The sequence below is a fragment of the Heloderma suspectum genome, chromosome 3, assembly GCF_057233095.1.
Source record: "Heloderma suspectum isolate Gila_16-S chromosome 3, 16-S_ref, whole genome shotgun sequence".
Lineage (NCBI taxonomy): Eukaryota > Metazoa > Chordata > Lepidosauria > Squamata > Helodermatidae > Heloderma > Heloderma suspectum.
The window spans coordinates 181,781,865-181,809,619 of record NC_139460.1 but is presented as its reverse complement, the minus strand read 5'-3'; the positions used below and the strand labels follow the sequence as shown (position 1 = coordinate 181,809,619).

Sequence of the window (27,755 nt, the reverse complement as noted above, 5' to 3'; positions counted from 1 at the left end):
GCTCAATTCCTACTTTGGCTCAGTCTTCTCCCAAAAGAGGGTCTATGACGCCCCTGGTAAAGGCGAAGTACAGGCTGAAGGGGCAGGATTATAGCTTGAGATCGATGGGCATATGGTCAAGGAACACCTAATTACTTTGTTGTTGTTGTTGTTGTTCAGTCGTGTCTGACTCTTTGTGACCCCATGGACCATAGCACACCAGGCCTTCCTGTCCTGCGCTCTCTCTCGGAGTGTGCTCAAGTTCATATTCATTGCATCGGTGATGCTATCTAGCCACCTCATCCTCTGCCGTCCCCTTCTCCTTTTGCCTTCAGTCTTTCCCAGCATCAGGGTCTTTTCAAGAGAGTTTTCTCTTCGCATTAGGTGGCCAAAATATTTGAGCTTCAGCTTCAGTATCTGTCCTTCCAATGAGCACTCAGGGTTGATTTCCTTTAGCATTGACTGATTTGACCTCCTTGCTGTCCAGGGGACTTGTAAGAGTCTTCTCCAGCACCACAGGTTGAAAGCTTCAATTCTTCGGCGCTCAGCCTTCCTTATAGTCCAGCTCTCACAGCCATACATTACTACTGGGAAAACCATAGCTTTGATTAGATGGACCTTTGTCGGCAAGGTGATGTCTCTGCTTCTTACTATGCTGTCTAGGTTTGCCATAGCTTTCCTCCCAAGGAGCAAGCGTCTTTGAATTTCATGGCTACAGTCACCGTCTGCGGTGATCTTGGAGCCCAAGAAAATAAAATCTGTCACTGCTTCCATTTCTTCCCCTTCTATATGCCAGGAAGTGATAGGGCCAGATGCCATGATCTTCTTTTTTTAATGTTGAGTTTCAAACCAGCTTTTGCACTCTCCTCTTTCACCCTCAACAAGAGGCTCTTTAGATCCCCTTCGCTTTCTGCCATTAGGGTGGTATCATCTGCATATCGGAGGTTGTTGATAATTCTCCCGGCAGTCTTAATTCCGACCTGTGATTCATCCAACCCAGTGTTTCTCATGATGTACTCTGCATATAAGTTAAATAAGCAGGGTGACAATATGCAGCCTTGTCGTACTCCTTTTCCAATTTTGAACCACTCGGTTGTTCCATGTCTGGTTCTTACTGTTGCTTCTTGACCCTCGTACAGGTTTCTCAAGAGACAGGTAAGGTGGTCTGGTACTCCCATCACTTTAAGAATTTGCCAGAGTTTGTTGTGATCCACACAATCAAAGGCTTTAGCGTAGTCAATGAAGCAGAAATAGGTGTTTTTCTGGAATTCTCTTGCTTTCTCCATGATCCAGCGAATGTTGGTGATGTGATCTCTAGTTCCTCTGCCTCTTTGAAACCCAGCTTGTACTTCCGGTAGTTCTTGGTTCGCATACTGCTGAAGCCTAGCTTGTAGGATTTTGAGCATCACCCTGCTTGGCATGTGAAATGAGCGCAATTGTACGGTAGTTTGAACACTCTTTGGCGTTGCCCTTCTTTGGAATTGGAATGTAAACTGACCTTTTCCAGTCTTGCAGCCATTGTTGAGTGTTCCAAATTTGTTGGCATATTGAATGCAGCACTTTAACAGCATAATCTTTTAGGATTTTAAATAGCTCAGCTGGAATACTGTCATTTCTGCTAGCTTTGTTGTTAGTAATGCTTCCTAAGGCCCATGTGACTTCATTCTCGAGGATGTCCGGCTCAAGTTCAGTGACCACACTATCATGGCTATCAGGGACATTAAGATCTTTCCTGTATAGTTCTTCCGTGTATTCTTTCCACCTCTTCTTAATCTCATCTGCTTCTGTTAGGTCCCTGCCTTCTTTGTCCTTTATCATGGCCGTCTTTGCACAAAATGTTCCCTTGAGATCTCCACTTTTCTTGACGAGATCTCTAGTCTTTCCCATTCTGTTGTTTTCCTCGATTTCTTTGCATTGTTCATTTAAGAAGGCCTTCTTGTCTCTCCTTGCTATTCTCTGGAACTCTGCATTCAGTTGGGTATATCTTCCCCTTTCTCCCTTGCTTTTCACTTCCCTTCTTTCCTCAGCTACTTGTAAAGCCTCCTCAGACAGCCACTTTGCTTTCTTGCATTTCTTTTTCTTTGGGATGGATTGAGTTGTTGCCTCCTGAACAATGTTACGGACCTCCGTCCATAGTTCCTTAGACACTCTGTCTATCAGGTCTAATCCCTGAAATCTATTCCTCACCTCCACTGTATATTCATAAGGGATATGATTTAGGTCATACCCGAATGGTTTAGTGGTTTTCCCTACGTTCTTCAATTTAAGCCGAAATTTTGCAAGAAGCAGCTCATGATCTGAGCCACAGTCAGCTCCAGGTCTTGTTTTGACCTTCTCCATCTTTGGCTGCAAAGGACATAATCGATCTGATTTCGATATTGACCATCTGGTGATGTCCATGTGTAGAGTCATCTCTTGTGCTGTTGGAAAAGAGTGTTTGCTATGATCAGCATGTTCTCTTGGCAAAACTCTATTAGCTTTTGTCCTGCTTCATTTTGTACACCAAGGCCATGCCTGCCTGTTATCCCAGTTCTTTCTTGACTTCCTACTTTAGCATTCCAATCCCCTATGATGAAGAGGACATCTTTTTTTGGTGTTAGTTCTAGAAGGTGTTGTAGGTCTTCATAGAACCGATCAACCTCAGCTTCTTTGGCCTCAGTGGTTGGGGCATAGACTTGAATTACTGTGATGTTGAATGGTTTGCCTTGGATTCGTACTGAGATCATTCTATCGTTTTTGAGATTGTACCCCAGTACTGCTTTTCCCACCCTTTTGTTGACTATGAGTGCTACTCCATTTCTTCTAAGGGATTCTTGCCCACAGTAGTAGATATGATGGTCACCTGAATTAAATTCGCCCATGCCTGTCCATTTGAGTTCGCTGATTCCCAAGATGTCGATGTTCAATCTTGCCATCTCATGTTTGACCACCTCCAGCTTACCTTGATTCATTGATCTGACATTCCAGGTTCCTAAACAATATTGTTCTTTACAGCATCGGATTTTCTTTTCACCACCAGACACATCCACAGCTGAGTGTCCTTTCGGCTTTGGCCCAGCCGCTTCACTCTTTCTGGCGCTACTTGGAAATACCTTCTGCTCTTCCCCAGTAGTATATTGGACACCTTCCGACCTGAGGGGCTCATCTTCCGGTGTCATCTCTTTTAGCCTTGTGATACGTTCCATGGGGTTTTCTTGGCAAGAATACTGGAGTGGGTTGCCATTTCCTTCTCCAGTGGACCACATTTTGTCAGAACTCTCTGCCATGACCTGTCCATCTTGGGTGGCCCTGCACGGCATAGCTTATGGCTTCACTGAGTTACGCAAGCCCCTTCGCCACAACAAGGCAATGATCCATGAAGGGGCTAATTACTTTAAATGAGTTCAAATCTCCAGGGCCAGATGAACTGCACCCTAGAGTAATAAAGGAACTGGCAGAAGAACTCTCAGAGCCACTGTTATGTTATCTCTGAGAAATCATGGAGGATGGGGGAAGTGCCAGATGACTGGAGGAGGGCTAATGTGGTCCCTATCTTCCAAAAGTGTACAAAGGAGGAACCTGGGAACTACAGACCAGTCAGTATGACATCAATCCCTGGGAAAATTCTGGAGCAGATGATAAAGCAATCCATCTGGAAGCACCTTGAAAACAATGCAGTGATTACTCAAAGCCAACATGGATTTGTCAAGAACAAATCCTGCCAGATGAATCTGATCTCATTTTTTGATCAAGTAACCTCCCTTGTGGACTGTGGGAATGCTGTAGACATCATATACCTCGACTTCAGCAAAGCTTTGGACAAAGTGCCCCATGATATCCTGATGAGCAAACTAGCTCAAAGTGGGCTAGATGAAACAACGATCCAGTGGATCCACAGTTGGCTACAGAATTGGACTCAAAGAGTGCTTATCAATGGGACCTTCTCCAACTGGGGAGAGGTAACGAGTGGGGTACCGCAGGGCTCAGTCCTGGGCCCAGTGCTCTTCAACATTTTTATTAATGACTTGGAGGAGGAGGTGCAGGGAATGCTGATCAAATTTGCAGATGACACAGAATTGGGCGGGATAGCTAATACTTTGGAAGACAGAAACAAAATTCAAAGTGAACTGGATAGACTGCTGCGCTGGACAGAAAACAGAATGAAATTTAACAGGGATAAATGCCAAGTTCTGCACCTAGGAAAAAGAAACCAAATGCACAGTTACAAGACGGGCGATACTTGGCTCAACAACACTACAAGCAAGAAGGATCTTGGAATTGTTGTAGATCACAAGCTGAATATGAGCCAACAATGTGGCTGCAAAAAAGATGTGGCTGCAAAAAAGGCAAATGCTATTTGGGGCTGCTTTAATAGAAGCATAGCTTCCAAATCCCGGGAAGTACTAGTTCCCCTCTACTCAGCACTGGTTAGGCCTCATCTGGAGTACTGTGTCCAGTTCTGGGCACCACATTTTAAGAAGGATGCAGACAAGCTGGAGAGGGTTCAGAGGAGGGCAACGAAGATGATCAGGGGACTGGAAACAAAGCCCTGTGAGGAGAGACTGAAAGAACTGGGCCTGTTTAGCCTTGAGAAGAGAAGACTGAGGGGGAGATATGATAGCGTTCTTCAAGTGCTTGAAAGGTTGTCACAGAGAGGAAGGCCAGGATCTCTTCTCAGTCATCCCAGAGTGCAGGTCACGGAATCATGGGCTCAAGTTACAGGAAGCCAGATTCCAGCTGGACATCAGGAGAAACTTCCTGGCTGTTAGAGCAATATGACAATGGAACCAATTACCTAGGGAGGTGGTGGGCTCTCCCACACCAGAGGCATTCAAGATGAGGCTGGACAGCCATCTGTCAGGGATGCTCTGACTTGGATTCCTGCATTGAGCAGGGGATCGGACTCGATGGCCTTGTAGGCCCCTTCCAACCCTACTAGTCTATGATTCTATGATTCCCCACTTGACCATGGAAGCTCACTGGGTGACTTTGGGCCAGTCACAGACTGTCAGCTCAATCTACCACACAGGGCTGTTGTTGTGAGGATAAAATGGAGAGGAGGAGGATAATGTAAGCTGCCATGGGTTCCTTGCAAGAGCTGAAGGGGTAGTCAATTCATTAAACTGGTTTTGGGTAGGCACTGTCTGATGTAGCATGGCTCTTCTTATGTTTTTAAATATAGAGTGCCTCTGAGCATATGCAGAATGCTTTTCTTTCACCACTGAGCACTTACATTCTTTCCCTACCAATTCTGTTCCACTCCATGCAACTATCCCTCCTCATCCTACCATCCTCCAGCAACGCTCCATAAAAACAGATGTGTTGTTTTGTGCAACTCCCCTCTATCTCCTTCTTGTTATGCACAAGCTCTCATTGTATCTTCCTCCCCATAACTTCATTTGTGCCAAGACTTTGCCAGGATTCAGCCAATGAGTCTGTTTTCAAAACTAGGGCTAAGTTATGGAGAAACTCTGAACATGTTGGACTCAATGGCCTTGTAGGCCCCATCCAACCCTACTATTCTATGATTCTATGTACTAAGTGCCTTTCCCTCACCAGAGTTCATACACACACAGACCCCACACACAAAACACACAAATGACAAAACACGCATAGAACAGAGCTGAAAGGATAGTCAGTTCATTAGACAGAATTGGGTAGGCACTGTGTTAAGCCTGCAGTACCGTGCGCATAACTCAGGACTTATGTCTGAGTAAACATGCAGAACTTCAGGGTGCAAACCTCCCTGCAACTGTAACCTGTGCTGGAACATAAACATAATGGGGCTTTTCAGTAGGCATACATAGGATTGCATAAATGAGCAATATTCATCTCCCCTCCACTTAAAAAACAAACCCAAAATGCCTATTTTTAATTAAAGCTTTGTGTTCAGAGGAACACAGGAAGCTGCCTTATACTGAGTCAGACCCTGGGTCCTTCTAGCTCAGTATTGCTGACACTGACTGGCAGCAGCGGCTCTCCAGGGTTTCAGGCAGGATTCTCTCCTAGCCCCACCTGGAGATGCTGGGGACTGAACATGAGACCTTCTACACACCAAGTATGTGCTCTGCCACTGAGCTGCAGCCCTTCCTATTGCTGGATAATGGCAACTGACAGACAAAACAGCCCCATATTTGTTTCTCTGCAACCACGTGAACCCACTTTTCTCCAAGACTTAAGTGAGGAGGAGGAGAAAAACCAGCCCACTTGTCTGTTTGTATCAAGTCAAAAGCAGTTCAGAACTTCTCTTGCCCACTAAAGATAATTCTCTTTATGAATTCCCCCAGATATGCTCTGGGTGTATTAAAGGAGAGAAAGAAAGAACAGGATAGGGGAGGGAAGAAGAAAAGAAGAATGGTGATGTGAAAAGTGTGTGTGTTGGGGGGGGTAGAGAGAATTCCCTAAGCCTAGTGGCTCTTTTCAGAGAGGCAGTACTTCAGAGGAATTTAGGAGGCTGTGGAGGGTTTGTAAGGGTTGCACGTACTTAAATTAACTTTATGAGGTGAGGTGGCTGAGGGCTTTTTCTAGCTTTTTTCAAACTGTAGAACCTATTTCAAAGCCTCAGCAGTTCCTCGATCATGACGGCACATAATCCTAGCCCTCCCTTTGGAATAATTTGAATCCTACAGCTATTTAGGAGACATTAAAGTGGAGGGGGAGAAAGAAGTTTGTGGAGGCTGATTGGATCCCTTGCTGTACTGAAAGTACTAAACTTCTGGAGAAGCCAAAGTTTCCAGTTTGGGGCAGTAAAACCAGATGCTGTGTGAAATACCAGTATTTCACATGGAGCTCCTTCTTCCCTTCCTTCTCCCACTTCAAAATTTCATTCCAAGCAAGCTCCCAACAGTGGGCATGTAAGAGCAGAAAAGTAGGGGGAGAGGAGAAAACAATGAGCAGACTGTGGAAAGAAAGGTAGCAGTCTCCCCTCTAGTTTAAAAGGCTGGTGTATTCACACTAGTATTCACACGTATGTATGTAGTATGGTGTATTCACACGGGGCCGCGGTGGCTTAGTGGTTAAGATGCTGAACTGCAGACTGGAAGGTCAGCAGGTCAGCAGTTCGAGACCCTAGTGCTGCATGACGGAGTGAGCTCCCGTCTTCAGCCCCAGCTTCTGCCAACCTAGCAGTTCGAAAGCAAGAAATTGCAAGTAGATAAATAGGTACCGCCTCGGCGGGAAAGGTAACAGCGTTCCATGCACCTCGGTGTTCAGTCATGCCGGCTACATGACCACGGAAGCGTCTTCGGACAGCGCTGGCTCTTCAGTTTAGAAACTGGGATGAGCACCGCACCCTAGAGTCGGACACGACTGGTTGGGGACACCCTTACCTTTTTATTCAAACTAGAGTCCCTATTGGTCCTCCAAGGGAGCAAGTCCTAAGTCCTCCTAGTAACGGCAAGGCTACCAAACTTGGAGGGAAGAAGCAGGCTTGTGCACTGCTTCGGATCCGGATCTGAATTCCAAAGTGAAGCAGGGTGATTCGGACCAAATCAGTCCGGATCTGAAGCAGGTCGAGATCCAAAACAGGGCGGATCGGTCTGAATCGCTTCAGATCGCTTTAGACAATTCAGAAGCCCAGACAGCCTGTCTGGGCAATGTAACAATTTCATTAAGATTAGGGAGGGGGAGAGGAGGAGTTGGAAGGGGGGAACTGAGCCTTGGCAAGTGGCATTTAGCTTCCAGTAGGGCTGAACTTCTAACCCAGCAGTCTCCAATCACAGTGGGGTGATTGATTGTGGGGTGCAATCACTCCTCTATCAGGAAAGGCTGCAATGTTTGAGCTATTTAATTTAGAAGAAAGGCAATTAAGGGTTTTTTAAAAAATTATATGGAGTAGTGAAAGTGGAGCAGTGCAATAAATAAGTTCAGTGTGACTTTTTCCCCGGTAATGTGTATTGCAGCCAAAGAGATTTTTAACTTTTTTCTTCCCTTAATGAAGAGCCTCAGGTCATCCAGTGAAGCTGACTAGTGGCAGATTCAGGACAGACAAAAGGAAGGTGTTATCTGCACCTCAAAAAAAAAACTTACACCAGAGATTAGAGATAGTGACCTCTTAATGGTCACCCTAAACACCTTTTGACTAGGATCTCCTTGAGTAGGATCCCCCTAAAAGCTTGACAGTTTTTTTCTTTTTGTTTTAGTCTTTGAGAAAAGGAAACTTTATGCAAGACTAGCACAAATGCCACTTGACCTATCTGAAATTTGGCAGGTTCAGTCAGCTCCATAGAGGCTGCCAGGTCCCCAAATTCCATCTACTTATGTGGAAGCACACAAAAATTATAGCTCTTTGCTTTGACAGATTTTCTTGAAAAAAGTATTTTTTTTCCCTATGGCTAGCATAAAAGCCACTGGACTAAACTGTCTGAAATTTCGCAGATTCAGTCAGCTCTATAGAGGCTGCCAGGTTTTCAAAGATTATGTATTTATCATACAAACTAAAAAACAAGTATGGCCATTTCTGTTTTCCAGTGCGATGGGAAAATGTTAAAAAAATGGCAATAAGGACAGCTCAAAAGATCAAGGGTACATCTCAAAAAAAGATCTGGGGCCCATGCCCAGGTGGCCTCCGTATAACAATGGATGTTATACCGGGATGGAGCTAATCACGAAATGCTAATGGCAATCACTTACCGTTTTTCATTGATACTTATTTCCTCTTTGGAGATTGCTAAATTCTGTGACACAGTGATTTTCTTGCTGCAGAAGGTTTCATGGTTTAGCTTCTCCTAGTTAAGTACAATACATTGGCTCTGGAGGCATCATGACTCAGCCTCACTATTTCAGTCAGAGTTTGCTGATACAGTAAGTGCAGAAGAATTTTAATTTTATATTGACACCTTTCAAAGTATTATTACTCATCTGATATTTCTTCTCCTTTTACATCTGACTTGTACCGTATCTTCCCCAAACTGCCTGTTTCTTTCATCTCTCCTAGAACAGCTTCACTCTCTTATCCCCGTCTCCTATGTTGTCTGATGAGGAGGATGAGGACAATGAGGATGATGAAATAATTAACGATTTATTGCTCTTTCTAATTTCCTTCAAAAAAAACCCTCCAGCTATTTTCCGTCAAAGGAGAAAGACCCTCCCTTCTCCCCTCTAAGAACATCTCTTTCTTATGGCATATGGGGAGTTGCTACTGGCATTGGTCCAGGAGGGTGGGACAGTCAAGTGTGGAGGTACTGGGCAGGCTCCAACACTGATGCCCACCTGAAGATGTGCTGAGGCCCACTGATAGTTCCCAGCTCACAGTGAGAAACTCTGCCTTAGAAAATACAAATTTAAAAATCCACGTGTGATGCATATGTTCAGGTAATTGTTGGAAAAATTACCTGAAAAGCCATGCATAGACAGAGTCAGGTGTCCATGAACAAGGACCTGGAGCAAGGAGCTCTTAATCCCAAAAAGTCTGGGAGGAGACTGAGGGCTTATATACATGCTGTCAGCAACCTCACTTCCTGGTTCAGCAGTTGCAGCTGGGTCTGCTTCCCCATTGTCTGCAGCTGGGAATTTCCCCTCCTCTTGAGTAGAGCCTTCCTCCTGAGTGCACCCTGAGTAAAAAGGTCTTCTGGCAGCCAGGTGGGCACTCCAGCAATGACTCTGAATCTCCCACCTGGTCTGGCACCTGTGCTCTGGAGAGCTGTGGGATGGGGAGGAGAGTCAGGAACCAAGGCAGAGCTCGGGATGAGGTAAAAGGGGTTCTTTAGGACCCCAGATGAGGCATGCCTGGTATGGGACACCTCAGGCTGCCCTATGCCATTGGAGTGGGGGTTGCCATGGAATCAAAAACTCTTCCTCTGAAGAGATCTTCCCTGGATTTGGCAAAATATAAGGGAAACTGAGGCAAATAATGTCAAGATTATGAATGCAAAGCAGAGGGCTGGAAGTGTCTGAGGCATACAATAACACAAGAAAGCCATTCACCTGCTGGGTTTTTCCGCTAACTATTTCCCTCCCAATGCAAGCAATAGGAGGGAAATAATACACACCACACCCAAGACTAGCATAATTTTTTTCCTGTGTTGGGGGTGTGTTCAAGGACTGGGAAGACTTTGGACCCTATAGATCCAAAGCCTCCCTGGATCCGAGCATGCCCTTGGTCCCACCTCCATTTCACCTGTCCGGACATTGGAGCTCCATATTCAAGGAGCTGAATGATGTGGAACTTTCTACATGGAATGGGAAGGGCGGGGGGATCTCCTCCTCTGAGATTGGATATCCATAGGATTACACTATTAAAATGTTGTTACGCATGTTTTTAGCAAGGGATATGGGGCTCCTGGCTCCTGCACACCCTGCATGGGCACTCCCAGGCCACCGATGATCACTCCTGCAATGCCAGAATAGCAGGTTAAAAATGGAAATAAAATATTTTAAAAGGGGGGGAATCGAATAAAAATTAGCAAGGAGTTGAAGGCTCCTGCCCCCCCCCCATTCACTCCCACACCCCAAGGACACCAGGTTAAATTTTTGTTTTAATGAAATGGAGAAATCTCTCTCCCTCATACTCTCTCTCTCTCTCTCTCTCTCTCTCTCTCAACACACACACACACACACTAAGTCACAAAGAATGGAGAAGAAAAGGAAGGTACCTGCTGTGCTGGTGGCAGTTGCTTCCCTTCAGTTTCTAGCTCTTTCTAGATGACTCTCAGCTTGATGACAAAACTTAGTCATGTGTTTTGCCCGTCATAGCAAAACAGGGGAGAATCAAGCAAAGTGGTAATCCTGGATGCTCTGCCTAAGCCTGCCTGGAATAGGATTTTAAAAACTTTTTACCCCTGGAAACCAGGATGGGCATGCAGAGATGACAAGAGGCAAGCCAGGCTGCTGGAGGAGGAGGAGCAGGCTGCACGTACATGGACAGCCAAGGCAGAGAGAAGAGCTGAAGCTGACTGCAGGCACACATATTATTACAAGGGGTCAGGGGTGGTCCAGGAGACAGTGGAGGGCATGGGTTCTGGCTGGGGGCTCTAGCAGAGGGGGGGGCAGGCAAGTGAGGAGGGAGGTCACTGCCCTGACTCACAAACCATCTCTAGAAAAGAGTGGCTTCCCTAAGGCCACCCAGTGAGTTCAAGGGAGTTCAGATCTCCCCGAGTGAGGTGAGATCTGACATGAGGAAGGCCTGATTTGTAGCTCCATCTCTTAGCCATTACACTGTACCATCTCTTCCATTCAGTTCCAATACTTAAAAATATATTTAAAAACGAAACAAAATTTTTTTTATAAACAACTGAAATGTTCTCTCAGTTTCATATTCACTTAAGAGGCAAAGCTTCTGTTAGAAGTCTGATATAAATCCATAGAACAACATTCCATCCCTTCATCACTAAACTTCGGCTGTTTTAAAATTTCCACCATTACTACTGCAGGATGAACTAAAATATTTTTCATCATCTAGTTTGTCTGGAAGATTGTTAGAATTTAGTGTTCCTCTTCTATAAAAGAAGCAGTGCACCATTAGTGTTGCGGATTTGGCTCTGGGCATAATATCCTGATCTTAAAACTATTGCTATACAGTATGTATTCCATTTACTTAGTGGAACTTTATTCCAAATAAGGGTCAAACTAGACATTAGAGCAGTAGCTGCATTGGTTTATTAACATCTCTACTCCATTAGTGTATAAGTGGAAGTCGATAAAGTCTTCACTGAATATGATAAGGTGCATGTGGATAAGGGAAGCTGAACATTTCCTTGCCTTACCTCCATGTCCTCAAGCACTTTTCTCCCAGCCTTCCTCAGTTCTGTTATCAGAAAAGCAAAAGGCCTCAGGATGGTGATGTCCTTTATTAGACCCAGTTCTTTTCCTTTGGAGCTGCACATAACACTTTTTGGCAGACTGGAAAAGCAGCAAATTCATAGTTTCACAGAAAGCAAAGGCAGTTACTAGAGATGTTTGAGGAATTCAGTCTTTGCAAATTCCTCTGCATAATTACATGATCCGCACCTCTCGGACTAATGTTTGAATCAGAGTATAGCTAACCACTGGATTTTGAACTTCTCTGAATGTTGTGCCACAGTTCTCAGCAGTTTAAACATATCAAAATATGCATTTTGATAAAAAAATTAAATATATAATATGTATAAATATGTATTTAAATACATACTGTCAGGGAATTTCCCCCTATAATTTCAGTGGAATGGAATGGAATGGAATGGAATGGAATAATGGCTAAAACCTTGTGGAAGTGACACAGACTGCAAATACACAGATTCACCCATCTTTATTAGTTACAACTATTGTTAGTGTTGTAGCTTTGCTTATCCCACAGAAAGAGGAATAGAGCGGGTAAATTCAGAACAATCCCTACCTTTTTAAAAGTTTGCCCAGGTTCCCAGCCCTACAAGGTAGGGATCTGTTGGTCTTTAAGAGAGCAATCCTGTGGCTCCTAGAGAGCATCCCAGACGCCATAGGATGCAGTTGATCTGCCCCTCTAAGGGTGGAGACAGAGCTCCATTCTTAGAGGAGGAAATCCTACTGCAGTTACCCCACCCCCAAACACCACAGAAACCTCTGTGGTGGCTCCAGTCCCTGGGAGGGGAAAAACAGGTGTGGTGGGGCTGTGGATCTGATGGATTTTGCTGGAGGGGGGTGGATTTTCAGTAGGAAAGTGGTATTGTAGGGAGGGTTAACCTAACTTTCACAGTCTTGATCTGGATCAGGGTTCCCCGTAGCTGCTGTTAGTTTTTCTTTAAAGGAGGTAAATCCTCCTAAAACACGTTTAATGTCACCACCATCACATCTAATTTGACCTTCTGAGATGTGCTGAAAGTGAGAATGAGGTATGTGATGTTTGGTGCTGCCTGCTAGTTGGAGGCCTTGTTTAAGTACCTAATTGAAATACTAACATGACAAAACTGCTGGGAAATGTCAGTTTAGGAATACTTGGAAACTATGAAAAAGGCCAAGGAAATCTTTAAGATATCTGATAGAACCTGCAATAATTCATTTTATTGATAAATCTTTGTTATGTGTTTTATACTGTAATTGTATTTTACTATTTATATTTTATTTTAGCATTTAGAATTTCAGTTATGCAGCAGCATAGAAATATTATAAATGAATAAATTAAATTCTTAGACAGTGTCTGCATGCCTGCCTTGTCCCTCCCCATGCCTCTCCAACTGGGCAGCAAGAAGAAGACGCTTTCCATTCTTCCAGTCCCCTTGTGATGTACAGCACAGTTGCATCTGCATTTCCTTATTGTGTGAAAACACTTAAGAGCTCATGAGGTCTGTTTATTATGGCAAGATTGGACGAAGTGATTGATTTACCATGACCTAGAAAGCAGACCTCCAAAACCTGTAAAATGTATACTTTTCTTTCTGTGTTCATGGTAAGGCACTCAGATAAACCATTCCCTACAGTAAAATTACCCCCAGAAATGTGGTGGTGTGTATTCTTGAGGCCACAGAGAAAGTAAGTTGTTTTGTACAACTAAAATGCTGTCATGAATCATCTGGAGTTTAGAGTCATTCTGTGCTTGCCTAGCAAAACATTCGCTGCTGCTTTCAGTCTCATGTGCTATCATCCAAGGAAGTTAGAATCAAGAGCAATGCAAAGTTCAAATAGTCATTTAGCCAGGTGGATGGAGTTCTGCCAGATTTTAAAAAATCTGTTATTGGTTATACTTCCACTTTCTTTCCTTCACACACTGATAATATTTGATGTAAAGTCCTAAAGCAGTTCATTCCTATAAGATTAAATATTTAAATACATTTGAATCAGTTTATTCAGTGTACAGTAGTTCTAATCAACTGCATCATTAAGCTTTTTAACATTTTGCCTTAAAATAGAATGTAGGCACAAAAAGAAGAGCCTTTCTTGATAGTCATTCTGTTCCTGTCCTGTCTAGTTTCTCCTCCCTGTCAGTTTTGTCTAAATTCCTAACATTTATCCATGTTTTATATGTTGGTAATTCAACTGAACAGAGTCTACATATCCATTCCCCTTAGAGGCTTATCAGTTAACATACTCTTTCCAACGGTGTCCTCTTTAGTTTAGAATTCCACCTTTTACTCTGTCATTTATGAAAAAGGCTTTCTCACATATCCATGTGCTGTTAAAGATGCCATGCTCTGTACAGATATGTAAATGTGGGTAGGGTTGAAAAGGGAGGGGAGAGTCACAATGAAAATTGTAACCTTTAACCTTATATTTGGAGAAGAGTATTCAGCAGTTGAAGAAAATTTCAAGGAAATTGCACTTTAGTGAAAGCAAATTGCACTTTACTATGCCATCAACCCTGCTATGGGTTAACTATGTATTCCATTCTTCACTGCAGACCAGGGGGTTTCCCCTGCCCTGCCCCACAACTCTACTGTCAGGGATGTTTTTGGCTAAGTTCAGACAAAACTGTTTTCCAGCCGCTCCTCCATGCATGGTGGAGAACAAGATTGCACTTTCCCTCCTTGCCCACCTAATGCACCTGTCCCATCTCAGACACCATCAGACATTCACTTGTAGGCATAACATTTCAGTAGGGTGTACATGTGTAAAATACAACATGCAGAGACTGTATGGGTTTTAGGCAAGATACTGATCACGCTGTTCAGGGTGTCCAATAATCCATTGAAAAAATGCAGAATGTGGCATCTTTAACAGTCCTTTCCTATGTATTCTCTGCATAATGTTTTCCTTCTCTTTCTTCCATTCCCGCATCACCAACTCTTTTAGACTCGGGATATAAGCCCAGAAGAGATAGATTTAAAGAATGAGCCTTGGTATAAATTCTTTTCGGAATTGGAGTTTGGGAAACCGGTAAGTTTGATAGCCCCAACCATCAGTAAATAATCCTTCCATACAGAACACACATACCTTACACACACCACACACTACTCCATTCTTTTATATAAGTATGATAGTAAGACAAGAAAAGGCAAACCTGTCAGTATTGAACTTTTTTTTTTAAGAGCAGAAGAAGTTCTTATTTGGTCATGAATCCATCGAACTATGGCTGTTCCATGGCCGCTTCATGGTGACATCTTAAATTCAACAGAAAATACGTTAACTGTCATTGTAATTCAAGAGAAACATTGTTTACATGATATTATACGTTTTTCCATTAGCTTCTTCCCATTCCTCTAGCAAAACCAAAGAAGGATACTTCCTGTTTTGCTAAATAACTTCACATCAGGAGAATTTCATCCACTCTTTCCAGCTTACTCTATCTTTGACCAACTACTCCCGATTGCCTGTTGTTGAATCCTGCACAATACCCATAATTTGTTCTGTTTTCCTGGCCTCTTCATATATGTACTACTGCTTTTCTCTGAGGTACAATCCTCTGATTAAGTTGCAGCGATGGCAAAGTTCCAGAAATGTCCTGATAGACAGACACATGTCCTAATCTTTCCCACATTGTTTTAAGTGGATTTCAGACACAAGAGTGACTTGAAGGAAGAACTCCCAGATCAAAAGGCTGCAGTGTAAGACCTGACTCTGTGTATTTTACACAAACAATGGAATCGAAAGGTTGATTCCATTGTAATGTTATGTTTTATTTTTGCACAGTGCGTACTATATTGTAGATGTTTCATTAATATTAAATTATTGTGACAGTTTCACGCTCCAATGAATATTTTTGAAAGTCAAACAAAGACCACATACAGATGGAAGAATTCTGCTGGAATGGAGTATTCACATAATTTACAGTGATAATCCTATGTGCAGAATCCAACAGAAACTGAATACTTGTGTACTTAACCTATTCTGATATAACTCTGAACATTCTGATTGAGCACATATTTTTATTTTATTAACTATTTATATACCACCTGATATCCTAAGATTATGGGATGACTTCCATAAACCATTGCAAGGACAGCATTATTCCAGTTTTATAAGATATAGAACAAATATTTTCCTTGTGCACTTTATTTGTGTTACATGTTATTAACTGCCCTTTTGGGGACTGAAGAGGGCCAGATTATCAATCAAATTACCAAAAAAAATCAGCAAATTTTAAGAGCTGTGAAACGTGTGGTGTGGCTATTAGGGCACTCCGCAGTGCCCCAATTGCAATACAAGCTAATGGTTATATTCCAAGACATCCAGGTTCAGCTCTTTTGTTTCTCACACCCATGTGTCTCTGAAAGACTTGCCTTCAACAGCAGTGGAGAAAGGAGAATATCAGCAAATGTGCCTTTGCTTACCACTGCAGAAATCTTCATTTGAAGATCACTTTAGAGGCATGAAAATCCTGTTAAATTAGGAATCTGGTTATCCTACTATTAGATGGGGAGGGCAGATTATCCCGTATGGGAGGGCTGTTTAATAGGGCTCTGCTGAATTTATGTGGGGTCCATTTTTCAAAGTGAAAGGTACCAATTTGAGGGGAGGGGTATAAAGTTTCCTCTGAAAGAACAGTACTTGCCTAGAAAACAATGTCTTTTGCTGTAAAATACAATCCTTCCTTCTCTCTTGGCAAAGTGCTTGCCAAGATGAAGCTGCAGTTGGTTCCTAGTTCCCAGTTCTTTATTCAGCACAGACCTGCATGAGCACCATAGATAAGGAACGCAAGTTTACATATAAACACTGAAATATACAGACTGAAATATGTTTTGGACCATCCAAAGTCATACAGGCGAGGAAGCCAGGGCAGCCAACCCTCTCTCCTCTGTCATAACTTAAGTTGCCAAGTAAACAAGCCCAATAAACAAAGCTGTTGTGAAGGCAGAAAGCTAGTAGGGGTGTGGGGGCTCTCCAATACTGCACGGAGTGTCACATATATGACTGCCTGGTATACAGAAGTCTTGAGTTTGTGCTTGGTGCAAATAGCTTCTGGCTCTTGGGAAACATGTTTGTTTCCTTGAGGCCAAGGTAGGCTTGAAAAAGGTGAATTCCAATCATTAAGAAAAGGATCAAGAATACAATTGCTAATATAATGCCGTTATACAAATCTGTGATGCAACCACTGTTGGATTACTGTTTATAGTCCTGGTGCAGCATCTCAAATAGGTTACTATAGAGCAGGAAAAAATGCAGAAAAGGGCAACCAAAATGATAAGGGAGCTGGAACAACTCTTCTGTAAGGGAAGGTTACAACGTTTGGGGCTTTTTACTGTAGAAAAATGGTGAGGGGAGGAGGGACATGACAGAGGTGTATAAAATGACATGCGGTGTGGAGAAAATAGATACATTTTTCTCCCACTCTCCAGGGTCATGCAGTGAAGCTGAATCATAGGAGATTCAGGTCAGACAAAAGGAAGTATTAATTCATGCCGCACATAGTTAAATTATGGAATTTGCTATCACAGGATGTGATGATGATGGCCACCAGCTTACATGGTTTAGAAGTGGCTTAGACAAACTTCTGGGAGATAAGACCTGCTGTTCTTTCCCAGCACTGTTATTCAGGCAGTGTGCTTCTGAATAAGAGTGCTGGGAAAGAATAGCAGGAGAGGAGTATTGCCCTCATGTCTTGCTTGTGGGCTTCCCAGAGACATCTGGTTGGCCACCATAGAAAACAGGATGGTGGATTAGACAGCCCTTTGGTCTGATCCAGCAAGCCTCTTCATATAGTTTGATGTTCTTCTACATACCAATGATCAGGAGATTATGCCCATCATGATGCCCCAGGAATGACTCCAGCCCCAAACAGTGTTTTTGTACTATAACATGTGGTGCCCCCAAGCCACTCTTGAGATGAGTAAAGTGATTTTTTTCACTCTGAAATAAGCACTGGGCTTCCCCAAATCATATATCACCATTATCGTGAGGCTGTGATGCTCCCATAGGCCACACTTGGGAAGAAGGAACTCATTGATTTGCACCTCTAAATGTTTTTGGCCACCTGAATAGATATACCCTTAATATTGGGAGACTGCCCACTTCAGGATGTCCAAGTATTGTCTCTGGTTCAAAGCTTCTTTCTTGAATAAGTTGCTCTCAAATGTGAAATGCAAGCTACTCAGTTGTCCTCCCTTTGTTTGCTTTGTGGGCCCAGCTGGTGTTGCAATGAAAACATAGTTCTGCATCCTGCATTGAGCAGGGGGTTGGACTCGATGGCCTTGTAGGCCCCTTCCAACCCTATTATTCTATGATTCTATGCTTGCTAACCCCTCCTTGCTTTGCAACTGACCTCTTAAACCAGGGTTTACTTGTGAGGCAGGCCTGCTCCCATGTGGCAAGCCATCCTGTTGCCACCATAAGCAGCAGCTGCATGCATTTCATTTCTGGTTGCTATATTTCACCATAATTCCATCTTATGCATGTATGTGTAGATGTGGTGACCAGGACATATTTATTATTTATGTATTATTACATTTCTATACCGCCCCATAGCTGAAGCTCTCTGGGCGGTGTATAGAAGTTAAAACATTAAATATAATATAAAAAGTTTAAACGCCATTTACATAAAAGCACACAGACAATATACACAAACAACATATAACTAAAAATAACTTTGAACAGTCAGTCATAACTAAAGGCACATCCAGGACCAATTAAAACTCACCATGTGCTGCCAAATGCCTGGGAAAAGAGATAGGTCTTAACCTGGCACTGAAAAGATAATAAAGTTGGCGCCAAGCAGACCTCAGTGGTGAGCTCATTCCACAGATGGGGGGCCACCACCGAGAAGGCCCTCTCCCTTGTTGCCACCTTCCAAGCTTCCCTCGGAGGAGGCAGCTGGAGGAGGACCATAGATGCAGAGCATAGTGTATGGATCGATTCATTTCAGGAGAGGTGTGCCATCAGGTTTTGCTGTCCCAAGCCATGTAGGGCTTTATAGGTTAAAATCAGCACCTTGAATTGAGCTCAGAAGCATATAGGCAGCCAGTGCAAGTGGGCCAGAGTCGGTCTTATATGTTCGGACCTTCTGGTCGCTGCATTTTGCACAATCTGCAGCTTCCGAATTGTCTTCAAAGGCTGCCCCACATAGAGTGCATTGCAGTAATCTATCTTGGAGGTTACCAGAGCATAGACAACTGAAGCCAGGTTATCCCTGTCCAGAGAGGGGTGTAGCTGGGTCACCAACCAAAGTTGGTAAAAAGCTCTCCATGCCACTGACACCACCTGAGTCTCAAGTGACAAAGGTGGTTCCAGGAGGACCCCCAAGCTACGGACCTGCTCCTTCAGGGGGAGTGCAACCCCATCCAGAACATGTTGAACATGCTCCATCCAGTCAGTAGAACCACCCACCAACAGCATCTCAGTCTTGTCTGGATTGAGCTTTACCTTATTTGCCCTCATCCAGTCCATTGTTGCAGCCAGGCACTGATTCAGCACATCCACAGGCTCACATGAAGAGGATGAAAAGGAGAAATAGAGCTGCGTGTCATCAGCATGCTGATGACAACACACTCCAAAACTCCGGATGACCGCACTCAACGGTTTCATGTAGATGTTGAACAGCATGGGGGACAAAACTGACCCCTGTGGACTCTATATTGGAGAATGCACAGGGCCAAACAGTGTTTCCCAAGCACCACCTTCTGGAGCTGACCCTCCAAGTAGGAGTGAAACTACTGCAATGCAGTGCCTCCCACTCCTAACTCAGCTGTCCCAGAAGGATACCATGGTCGATGGTATCAAAAGCCTCCAAGAGATCAAGGAGAATCAACAGGGTCACACTCCCCCTGTCTTTCTCCCAACATAGGTCATCATAAAGAGCGACCAAGGCTATTTCTGTGCCAAAACCTGGCCTGAAATAGATCCAGATAATTGGTCCCATCCAAGGGTGTCTGGAGCTGATTGGCAACCACTTGCTCAAGGACCTGCCGTGGAAGGTCTTTGCATTTTCTACAAACAAATGCTTATTCACAAGTACAAAGAAAAAAGAAAGTTTCTATCAGCTCTTGATGATTTATAATATTCTCTTCCATAATAATGTCTCTAGGGCCTGTTATGATTTAGCCAAAACTAAAAATTGCCTAATCTCCTGGCTTCCCTAAAAATTCCATCATTGGTGGCTCATAAGTAATGGAACAAATGGCTGACAAGCAGCTGTATGGCCAGGTGTGGCCTTTTCCTGGGTACCCCATGACCAATCAAGCAGATAAAAGGCCTGGAGGTGGTTCTGAGTGTTACATTTGCATTTGGTAGCTGTTCACTGGAACCCCCAACATGAGGTCCACAGAGGTGTCCATGTGAGTGAAGGAGGCCATCATTAGGCTGAGGAAACAAAATAAACCCATCAGAGAGATAGCAAAAACAGCGGGAGTGGCCAATGCAACAGTTTGGAACATCGTGAAAAAGAAGGAATTAACTGGCAAGCTCAGCAACAGCAAAAAGCCTGGAAGACCACAGAAGGCAACTAAAGTGAATGACCGCAGAATTCTGCTCATGGTGAAGAGGAACCCTTTCACAACATCTAGGCAGGTCAAGAACGCTCTTGCGGAGGTAGGCATGTCATTGCCAACATCTACAGTCAAGAGACGGCTTTGTGAATGTAAATACAGAGGCTTCACAACAAGGTGCAAACCACTGGTAACGCTCAAGAACCGAAAGGCCAGATTAGCCTTTGCCAGCAAACACCGAAAAAGCCTGCCCTGTAGATTTTAGGTACATTATTGATTGAAAGATGGAACTGAGTGAGCAACTCAGTTATATAGTGGGGATTGGTAGCTTCAGGCTTCAAATGCTTGCTTAGATGGAGATGGGATTGTAAGGAAAATATCCAAGCAATAGGTGAATCCATTGAAACTTGAGGGGCCTCCCATAGAACAAACACTATTGGGGTAGGGAGCAACTTATTCCAAATTGTGAGATTGTCATGCACAAACTTTTAAAACATAGTTTTGAGTGTCTCCTTCTAGCACTCAACAAAACCATTGATCTGGGGATGGTAGGAAGAGCTTTGAAATATAAAGTAATCATAGGTTTTATTTATTTGGCTATTTGTGGTGTTTATATCTTCCATTGTAGTTCCATGAAATTCACAGGGTCGCTTCCAATCATAAGCCAACAAAACATCATGAAACCATTATGAAGAAACAAAAAACATAAACAATGAAACAGCACAAAAAGTGATAAAAGAGAATAGTAGCAGAGCAATAATAATTGGCAGTGATTGATTTGTGAGCATTATGCTTGAGAGCAACTTGCACTAAAACAAAGCTTTGGACCAGAGATTATATTGCGGCATTTCTTAAGGGGCAGTCTCCTGGTGATGGGAAATGTGTGATTTGGGATGGTTCACATCTTATTTCTGGGTACAAACTCCAGTTCCTTATTGGCAGTGATTGGAATGGGGATGACATGTGGGCTGCGGTATGTAAACTTCAGGTCCTTACTCAGGTTGCTCATCCAGGTTTGTGTTGACTAAGGAGCTAGGAACCAACTTCAGATTCATCTCACATTCATTTTGGGTAGCAGTTTAGATTGTGGCTGACGGTGCTGATTAACATAGCCAGCGCAAAAGAGTTTCTCATTATTTACATCAGTTGCACAGCCTCTGCATTGTATTTGAGGTAAAGGGATCTGGGGACACAAGAGTCTCTTATGGCAACTCTCTAGGTGATTCTGTATGGTGCAGAGATCCTAACATGACTGTAAGCATATGAAAGGAATACAAATATGACAAAACGTGTGGCTACAGCAGACTTGAAACAATTTGTGCTGCCCACCAATCCTTTCCATTCTGCTGCAACTCTACCACCAGCACCACTCCCGCTGCTAGTGGATTTGATCCTGTGCTCTATGTACCACTGTTGCTGGGTCTCTGTGGAGCACCTTCCAAATCCAGATTTGTTGAGGACTGGAATCTCGTCTGTGTTGATTTTTTCCTATGTTCCAAGTTAGTTTCCAGAACTTAATTCCACTTACAAAAGATCCATAACTAGCTAAAAAAGGGTGAAATGAAAACTTCTACATTTTCATTGCCCCACACTGCCAGTTCTGGAAACACAGCCATTTGTTAACATGATTTGAGGTCCAAAAAAGGGTTGTGGATTTAAATTAAAAATGAAATTGCCATTTGCTTTGTTTAAATGCCCTTTCCTGATGGGGAAGAGAAGGGGGGATTAACCTGGTTTGGCTACTTCAGTAAATTGTGTTTTGAATACTTTTACCACCACGATGTGTTTCTGTGGGAGCAGCAGGATCCTGAAAGCAAATAAATTTCAAGCAAAATATAAAGGATGCCCTGTTAAACAGTGCATGCTCCCTGTGTCCTCCCCCATAATCTTCAGTGTTTGTGCTATAGCAGGTTTATCTCCTCTCTTTTTTTTTTTACATTCCCTCTTCAATTTTATTTCCAGCGTTGAAACAATTTCCCTCCAATGTACTCCCTCTATTCTAATCCAGTTTCCATATTCTCTGTGATGTCTTTCCTTATCTTCATTTCCTCATTTCCTCCTCTGCTTCTCATCAGCCTCCAAAAAAGATATGGGATTATACTCCTGGAGATTGCTCTATCCTTACTAGAGAGGATAGAAAGGTAATTCAAACATACATTGCTATGGTATGGTTTTTGTGTATATATGTGGCTTTAGCTTTCAGTCTCTAGCAATGTTTAGATTTTATGAGTGCATCTTGTGGTTTGAATTTAATTGAGCTTGAACTCATTTTACAGTGTTCTTCATTAGATCACAGCAGCTCCTTTGTTCTTGTGATCTGTAGTAATAATTGTACTAACAAGTATGTTCCAATGATGATACAGTGTGGATGCATTTTTCCAACAAATACAAGCCAGTCATAAATATGAGTATTGAAAAGGTATTGAATTTTTGGCTTGTCTATACCATTGTTGCCCTTTTAAAATAAAAGGCTTTATTTTTCAGAATTAACTTTTTTTTTTTGCCTAACCCAAAGTATTGTTTTCCCTTTCCTCTTCTTCCATCTTTAACCAGACTGATCCTGAAAAAGACCTCTATCTCTACCAGACTGAGTTAGAGGCAGATATAGAAAAAATGGAGAAGCTTTATAAAACAACAGAGCAAAAACAAACGAAGGTATTTTCCATTCATTCCATGCTGCTAATTCTTGCTCTTAAACTTTCTGCTCTAATCTATTTGCACAAAACTGGACCAAAGCCGGGAAACCACCAAATGACCAGTGATCAGGAGAAAGTGGTAGGCCAGGGGAAGGGGGCAGGGCCATCTGGGGAGGACCGGATTTGGCCCCTGGGCCTGAGCTTCAGCATCCCTGCTCTAAATTAGGGCTCATGAGACAGCCTCATTCTCAGAGTTGCAAAAATGGGGGAAATTTCTTCACATTCTCAGGTGATTTGGAGAAATTCTGAAGAAAGTGTTTCAGGGGGCTTACATTTTTAGCAAAGAGGCTTCTCTTTTTTCTTTTTTCTTCTTAACTTTTTGCTTTCTTATTCTTATTTAAACAGTTTAGAGATCCTGGCTGCTCCTCCCATCTTTTTAATTTTATTTTAAAGCAACAAAGCACATAAAGCTGAAGGAAATGCCAGCCAAAGATAGTCTTGTGGCTTCAAAGCCTTGATCTTTTATCTCAGATATTTGAGGACTGGGCTGGCTAAGCCTGGGAAGGAAATGTACTCTAGATATGCTCAGAAGCAGCTTCCTCTATTTTCACAAGGTCATCTGTTCTGTTCACACAGAGAGAGAGAGTGAGCTGCCACACTCTTTCACACTACCTGGTAATCCTGAGGATTCCTCCTCCCACCTTCCCCTGTCCACTCTTCGCATGATTCTTCTCTAATACACATCAACTGAGTCTTTTCTTTGAAAATTGCCAGGAGAAGAGAGTGCTCCTGACCATGAGCAGAGTGCCCTTCTATTGCATCCAGACAGAGGGTCCTGCAGAGTTTTGAGCCGAAGCACCTCTTACATTATAGTAGATTCCTCGGCATCCAGGTATCTACTATAATGTAACAGAATAACAGAATCTACTATAATGTAATGTAACATCCACTCAGAGCAGTAACAGAAGAAATTCCCCCTCCCCTCTGAAAATAAGGCCTCCACCACAACCATGCAAGCTGCACTCATGTACACACACAGATCGGTAGAGGACATCTCCTCCTCCTCCCCTGCAAACACCCCCTCTCCCCTCTGGGCTCATATTGGATTTTGGATGCAGTTGCTGATTGAAATATGCGATCTGTACTGGAGGAGAGAGGAGTGAGGATTTCCAGTCTACCCCCAGGAAAGCAAGGAGAGAAGGAATTTGGTGTCTCACCCTATGGCACACAATGGCCCTGTTCACACAACATGCCAACCCACAATGGGTGACTAGCCACGTACTGGGGGTTATTTCACCAACAACCCCCGGTGCATGGTTGGTGTGCCTGACAGACGATCAGGCGCACCACACCCAGTGCGTTGGTTGTTCCCCACCACTTCTCCCCCAGTCCTCGAGCTGGCTCTGCCTGGCATCCCAGCTGACTTGGTGGCAGTACCCGTTTTGTCTGCCACCAAGCCCTTGTTCTTGCTCTGATCACAATCATAATCACAGTTGGAGCCCTCTTTTTTTCAGTGTCCCTTTCGCCTTGCCTGTGCCAACCCTTCCAAAGTGCCCAAATGGCACTTCAAAGGGGCTGCTGCTGCCCCCCAGCTCTCAACAAGCCCCCTCCCGTCCCCACTTTGACCGTTATCCCAATCACAGTCAGAGCCCCTTAAAAAAAAATAAATTTCTCTTTATTTGCGCAAAAAGGGCCGGGAAATTTTTTTTTTTTTTGCATTTTCCCAGCTCCGTTTATGTGCACAAATTGCCCATTTATGTATCTATTTTGGTTATTTGCAGTTGCTCCCTTGTTTGTCAAGCATACAAGTAAGCACTCAAGGCAACACTAGGGCAAGGCTGTTTTGACAGCCTTGAACAGTTGTCAGGTGGGGAAATGGGCTGTAGCTCACTCCACTAGCAAGGTTGCCCTCAGGGTTCAGTGTGTTGCCCTGAACCCTGGCGGCAGGAGTGGGGGGGTCCCCCTGCTAGGAATTGCACCTCTTTGCACTTGTCCTATTAGCTGTGCGGGATTTTAACAGCTGTCAGTGAGCTGTCAAAATCTAGCTCGGCTAGTGGGAAGTGGGGAATGGCTTGAACAAGACTCTCTTCGTCGCCCATCTTGTCAGGGAGGTGATCTACACCCCGTTTCCCCACCTGTCAACTGCGCAAGGCTGTCAAAACAGCCTCGCTACAGTGTTGCCTTGAGTGTTCCCTTGTATGTTTGACATGCAATGGAGCAGCCAAGGCAAGCCCCGATATTTTAGGATGCACGCAGTTGCAGAAGCGCAAAACTGTGGATAACAAAATAAAATAAATAAAAATAAAGGAAAATTAAAGTATTATTATTATTAATTACATTTCTATACCGCCCCACAGCCAAAGCTCTCTGGGCAGTTTACAGAGTTTAAAACATTACAATATACAAAGTTTAAACGCCATTAACATAAAAGCACACAGACAATATACACAAGCATTGTATAACTAAAACAGCTTTGAACTATCAGTCATAGCTAAAGACACATCCAGGACTGATTAAAACTCACTATGTGCTGCCAAATATCTAGGAAAAGAGATAGGTCTTAACCTGGCACTGAAAAGATTTCCTGTGCCAGGAAAATGGAGGGGCTTTCGATCCTGTGGATCCAAAGGCTTCCCTCGATCTACCCCTGACATGCCCCTTTTTTCTCTCTGACACTGACAGTGGAGGAACAATAGCAGTGAAAGTTTCTGCTGCCACAACAAGGGGGGCTTCCTCTCACTGCATGCCTCCCTTTCTGCCCATGGAGAGGGAGGGCCACAATATCCTATGGCCCCTGGAACGCCCTTAAAGAAATAAAAAAGTGGACATTGATTACTTATTATCCTGCTAATTATTCTAATTAATCACACTTTTTAAACAGAATTGTCTGTTCTAGTTCCTTCTTTCATCTTTTAAGCATATGTTAATTTCTACACGCAGGCAATTTCCCATATTTTAGTAATCCATTCAAATATAGAAGAGATGTGTGTGTGTTGATTTTTTCCATTGGGCAGTAATACACACCTTAGCAGCTCTTAGAAGACAAATAACCATCTCGGCATCCTTGAGTATAATAATCTTTTATATATCTTAACAGAACAGTGTTTCGTCTGTAAGATAATTTATATCCCGTATTATCCTTTATTCTAATCAAAATACCTTTCCAAAATTGAGTTCTACAAAATATGGGAATATTAGCTGCTTCTGCATGACACCTCCAGCATTTATTTATTTATTTAGTAGATTTATTAGCCGCTCATCTGGCCAGCTACCCAGCCACTCTAGGCGGCATACAGTACAAATAACAACACAAAATGTAACAAATTTACATAATCAACTGATCAAAACAACATGAATCATCCTGAAGGTTGTAGATTCTTTTTAACCATTAAGGAATCAAATACCATTGAAACTGAAGTTTGTATAAACTCTACAAGAGAAACGTTCATACTAATGTGAGCTGAAGCTCAACCCTGACAAGACCGAGGTACTTTTGGTGGGAGACAAGAGGAGGCTGGGGGATGTTGACCTGGTGTTGAATGGGGTACAGCTACCCTTGAAAGACCAGGTCCGCAGCCTGGGGGTCATTTTGGACTCCCAGCTGTCCATGGAGGCTCAGGTGTCAGCTGTGAGCCGGACAGCGCTGTATCAACTCCATCTGATATGGCGGCTGCGCCCCTTCCTTCCCGACCATCTGCTCCCATCGGTAGTACATGCCCTGGTCTCCTCTCGTTTGGACTACTGTAATGCGCTCTACGTGGGGTTACCCTTGAAGACAGTTCGGAAACTGCAGCTGGTACAGAACACGGCGGCTCGCCTGATTAAAGGCAGCCGCCGGCGAGATCACATCACTCCAGTGCTGAAGGAGTTGCACTGGTTACCAGTTGTTTTCCGGGCCAAATTCAAGGTGTTGGTTTTGACCTTTAAAACCCTATATGGTTCCGGCCCAGCCTATCTTAAGGAGTGCCTCCAGCAACACCAGACAGGCCGCTTAACAAGATCAGCCTCGGATGGCCTTCTCTCTGTCCCATCAGCCAGGACAGCTAGACTGGTGGGGATGAGGGAGAGGGCCTTCTCTGTGGTGGCCCCCACTTTGTGGAACTCCCTCCCTAGGGGACTCCGTCATGCCCCCTCTTTAATGAGCTTCCGTCGTGCATTAAAAACGTGGTTCAGGCAGGCATTTGGGGTGGGCTAGGGTATTTAAAAAAAAAAAAATTATGGTAAAATTTTATTGTTTTAAATTGTTTTATGGTGGGTTGTACATCGCCCAGAGTGGCTGGGTGACCAGTCAGATGGGCGATTAATAAATTTAATAAATAAATAAATAAATAAATAATGAGCTTCAGGTTGCCACAGCCTTCCTAAAGTTGCTGCTGATTTACACGATTAAGTATAATGTACATTAAAAGCAGAAAAATAAGGTTAAATAAAGGGGGAGGAGCAAGCAAGTAAGTTCAGGACTGAGGTGGGTGGGGAGGGGGAATTTAATCCTCAATCCCCACCCTGATCCTGAAAAAAGAAAGAAAAAATACCCTCTCACACTGCTATTTGCATCAGAAGCAAAGCATTCCACAGCACATCTGGTTGGTCCTAAGTTACTGCAAACTGTGAAATGCTGCAATTACATAGTGTTTGCAGCATCCACAGCAAGATGATGAGGCCTGCCTTTTCTGCTCTCAAACATCTACGTCACTTTTCCTCTTGAGAAGAAACCAGCTTCAAACAGTTTCCCTTCTTATGAACTTTATGGTGGATGTATATTTAATCTTGAGGTATGTGCTATGGATATTCAGGTTATTTCCCCCATCTCTCTCTCTTTTTTTTTTTGGCTTAAGGCCTTCTTTAAAATAAGACATTAGACAAAAGAGTAGTTGTCATTTCCACAGCATGGACTGTGCTAAATAGCTATAGATGAAAAATT

General features: G+C 43.4%; 1 protein-coding gene across 2 annotated transcripts in view; it reads left to right on the top strand.

The window, feature by feature from the left end:
• The window catches only part of SORBS1 (sorbin and SH3 domain containing 1), a 328,324-nt gene that overhangs the window by 238,427 nt on the left and 62,142 nt on the right, over positions 1 to 27,755 (top strand). The window contains exons 17-19 of one of the 2 annotated variants that reach the window (XM_084845127.1): positions 14,635 to 14,718; positions 22,274 to 22,339; positions 22,752 to 22,853. In XM_084845127.1, the coding sequence (XP_084701253.1) occupies positions 14,635 to 14,718; positions 22,274 to 22,339; positions 22,752 to 22,853 (252 nt within the window). The remainder of the gene's footprint in view (positions 1 to 14,634; positions 14,719 to 22,273; positions 22,340 to 22,751; positions 22,854 to 27,755) is intronic. The other variant, XM_084845126.1, reaches the window with a different exon arrangement.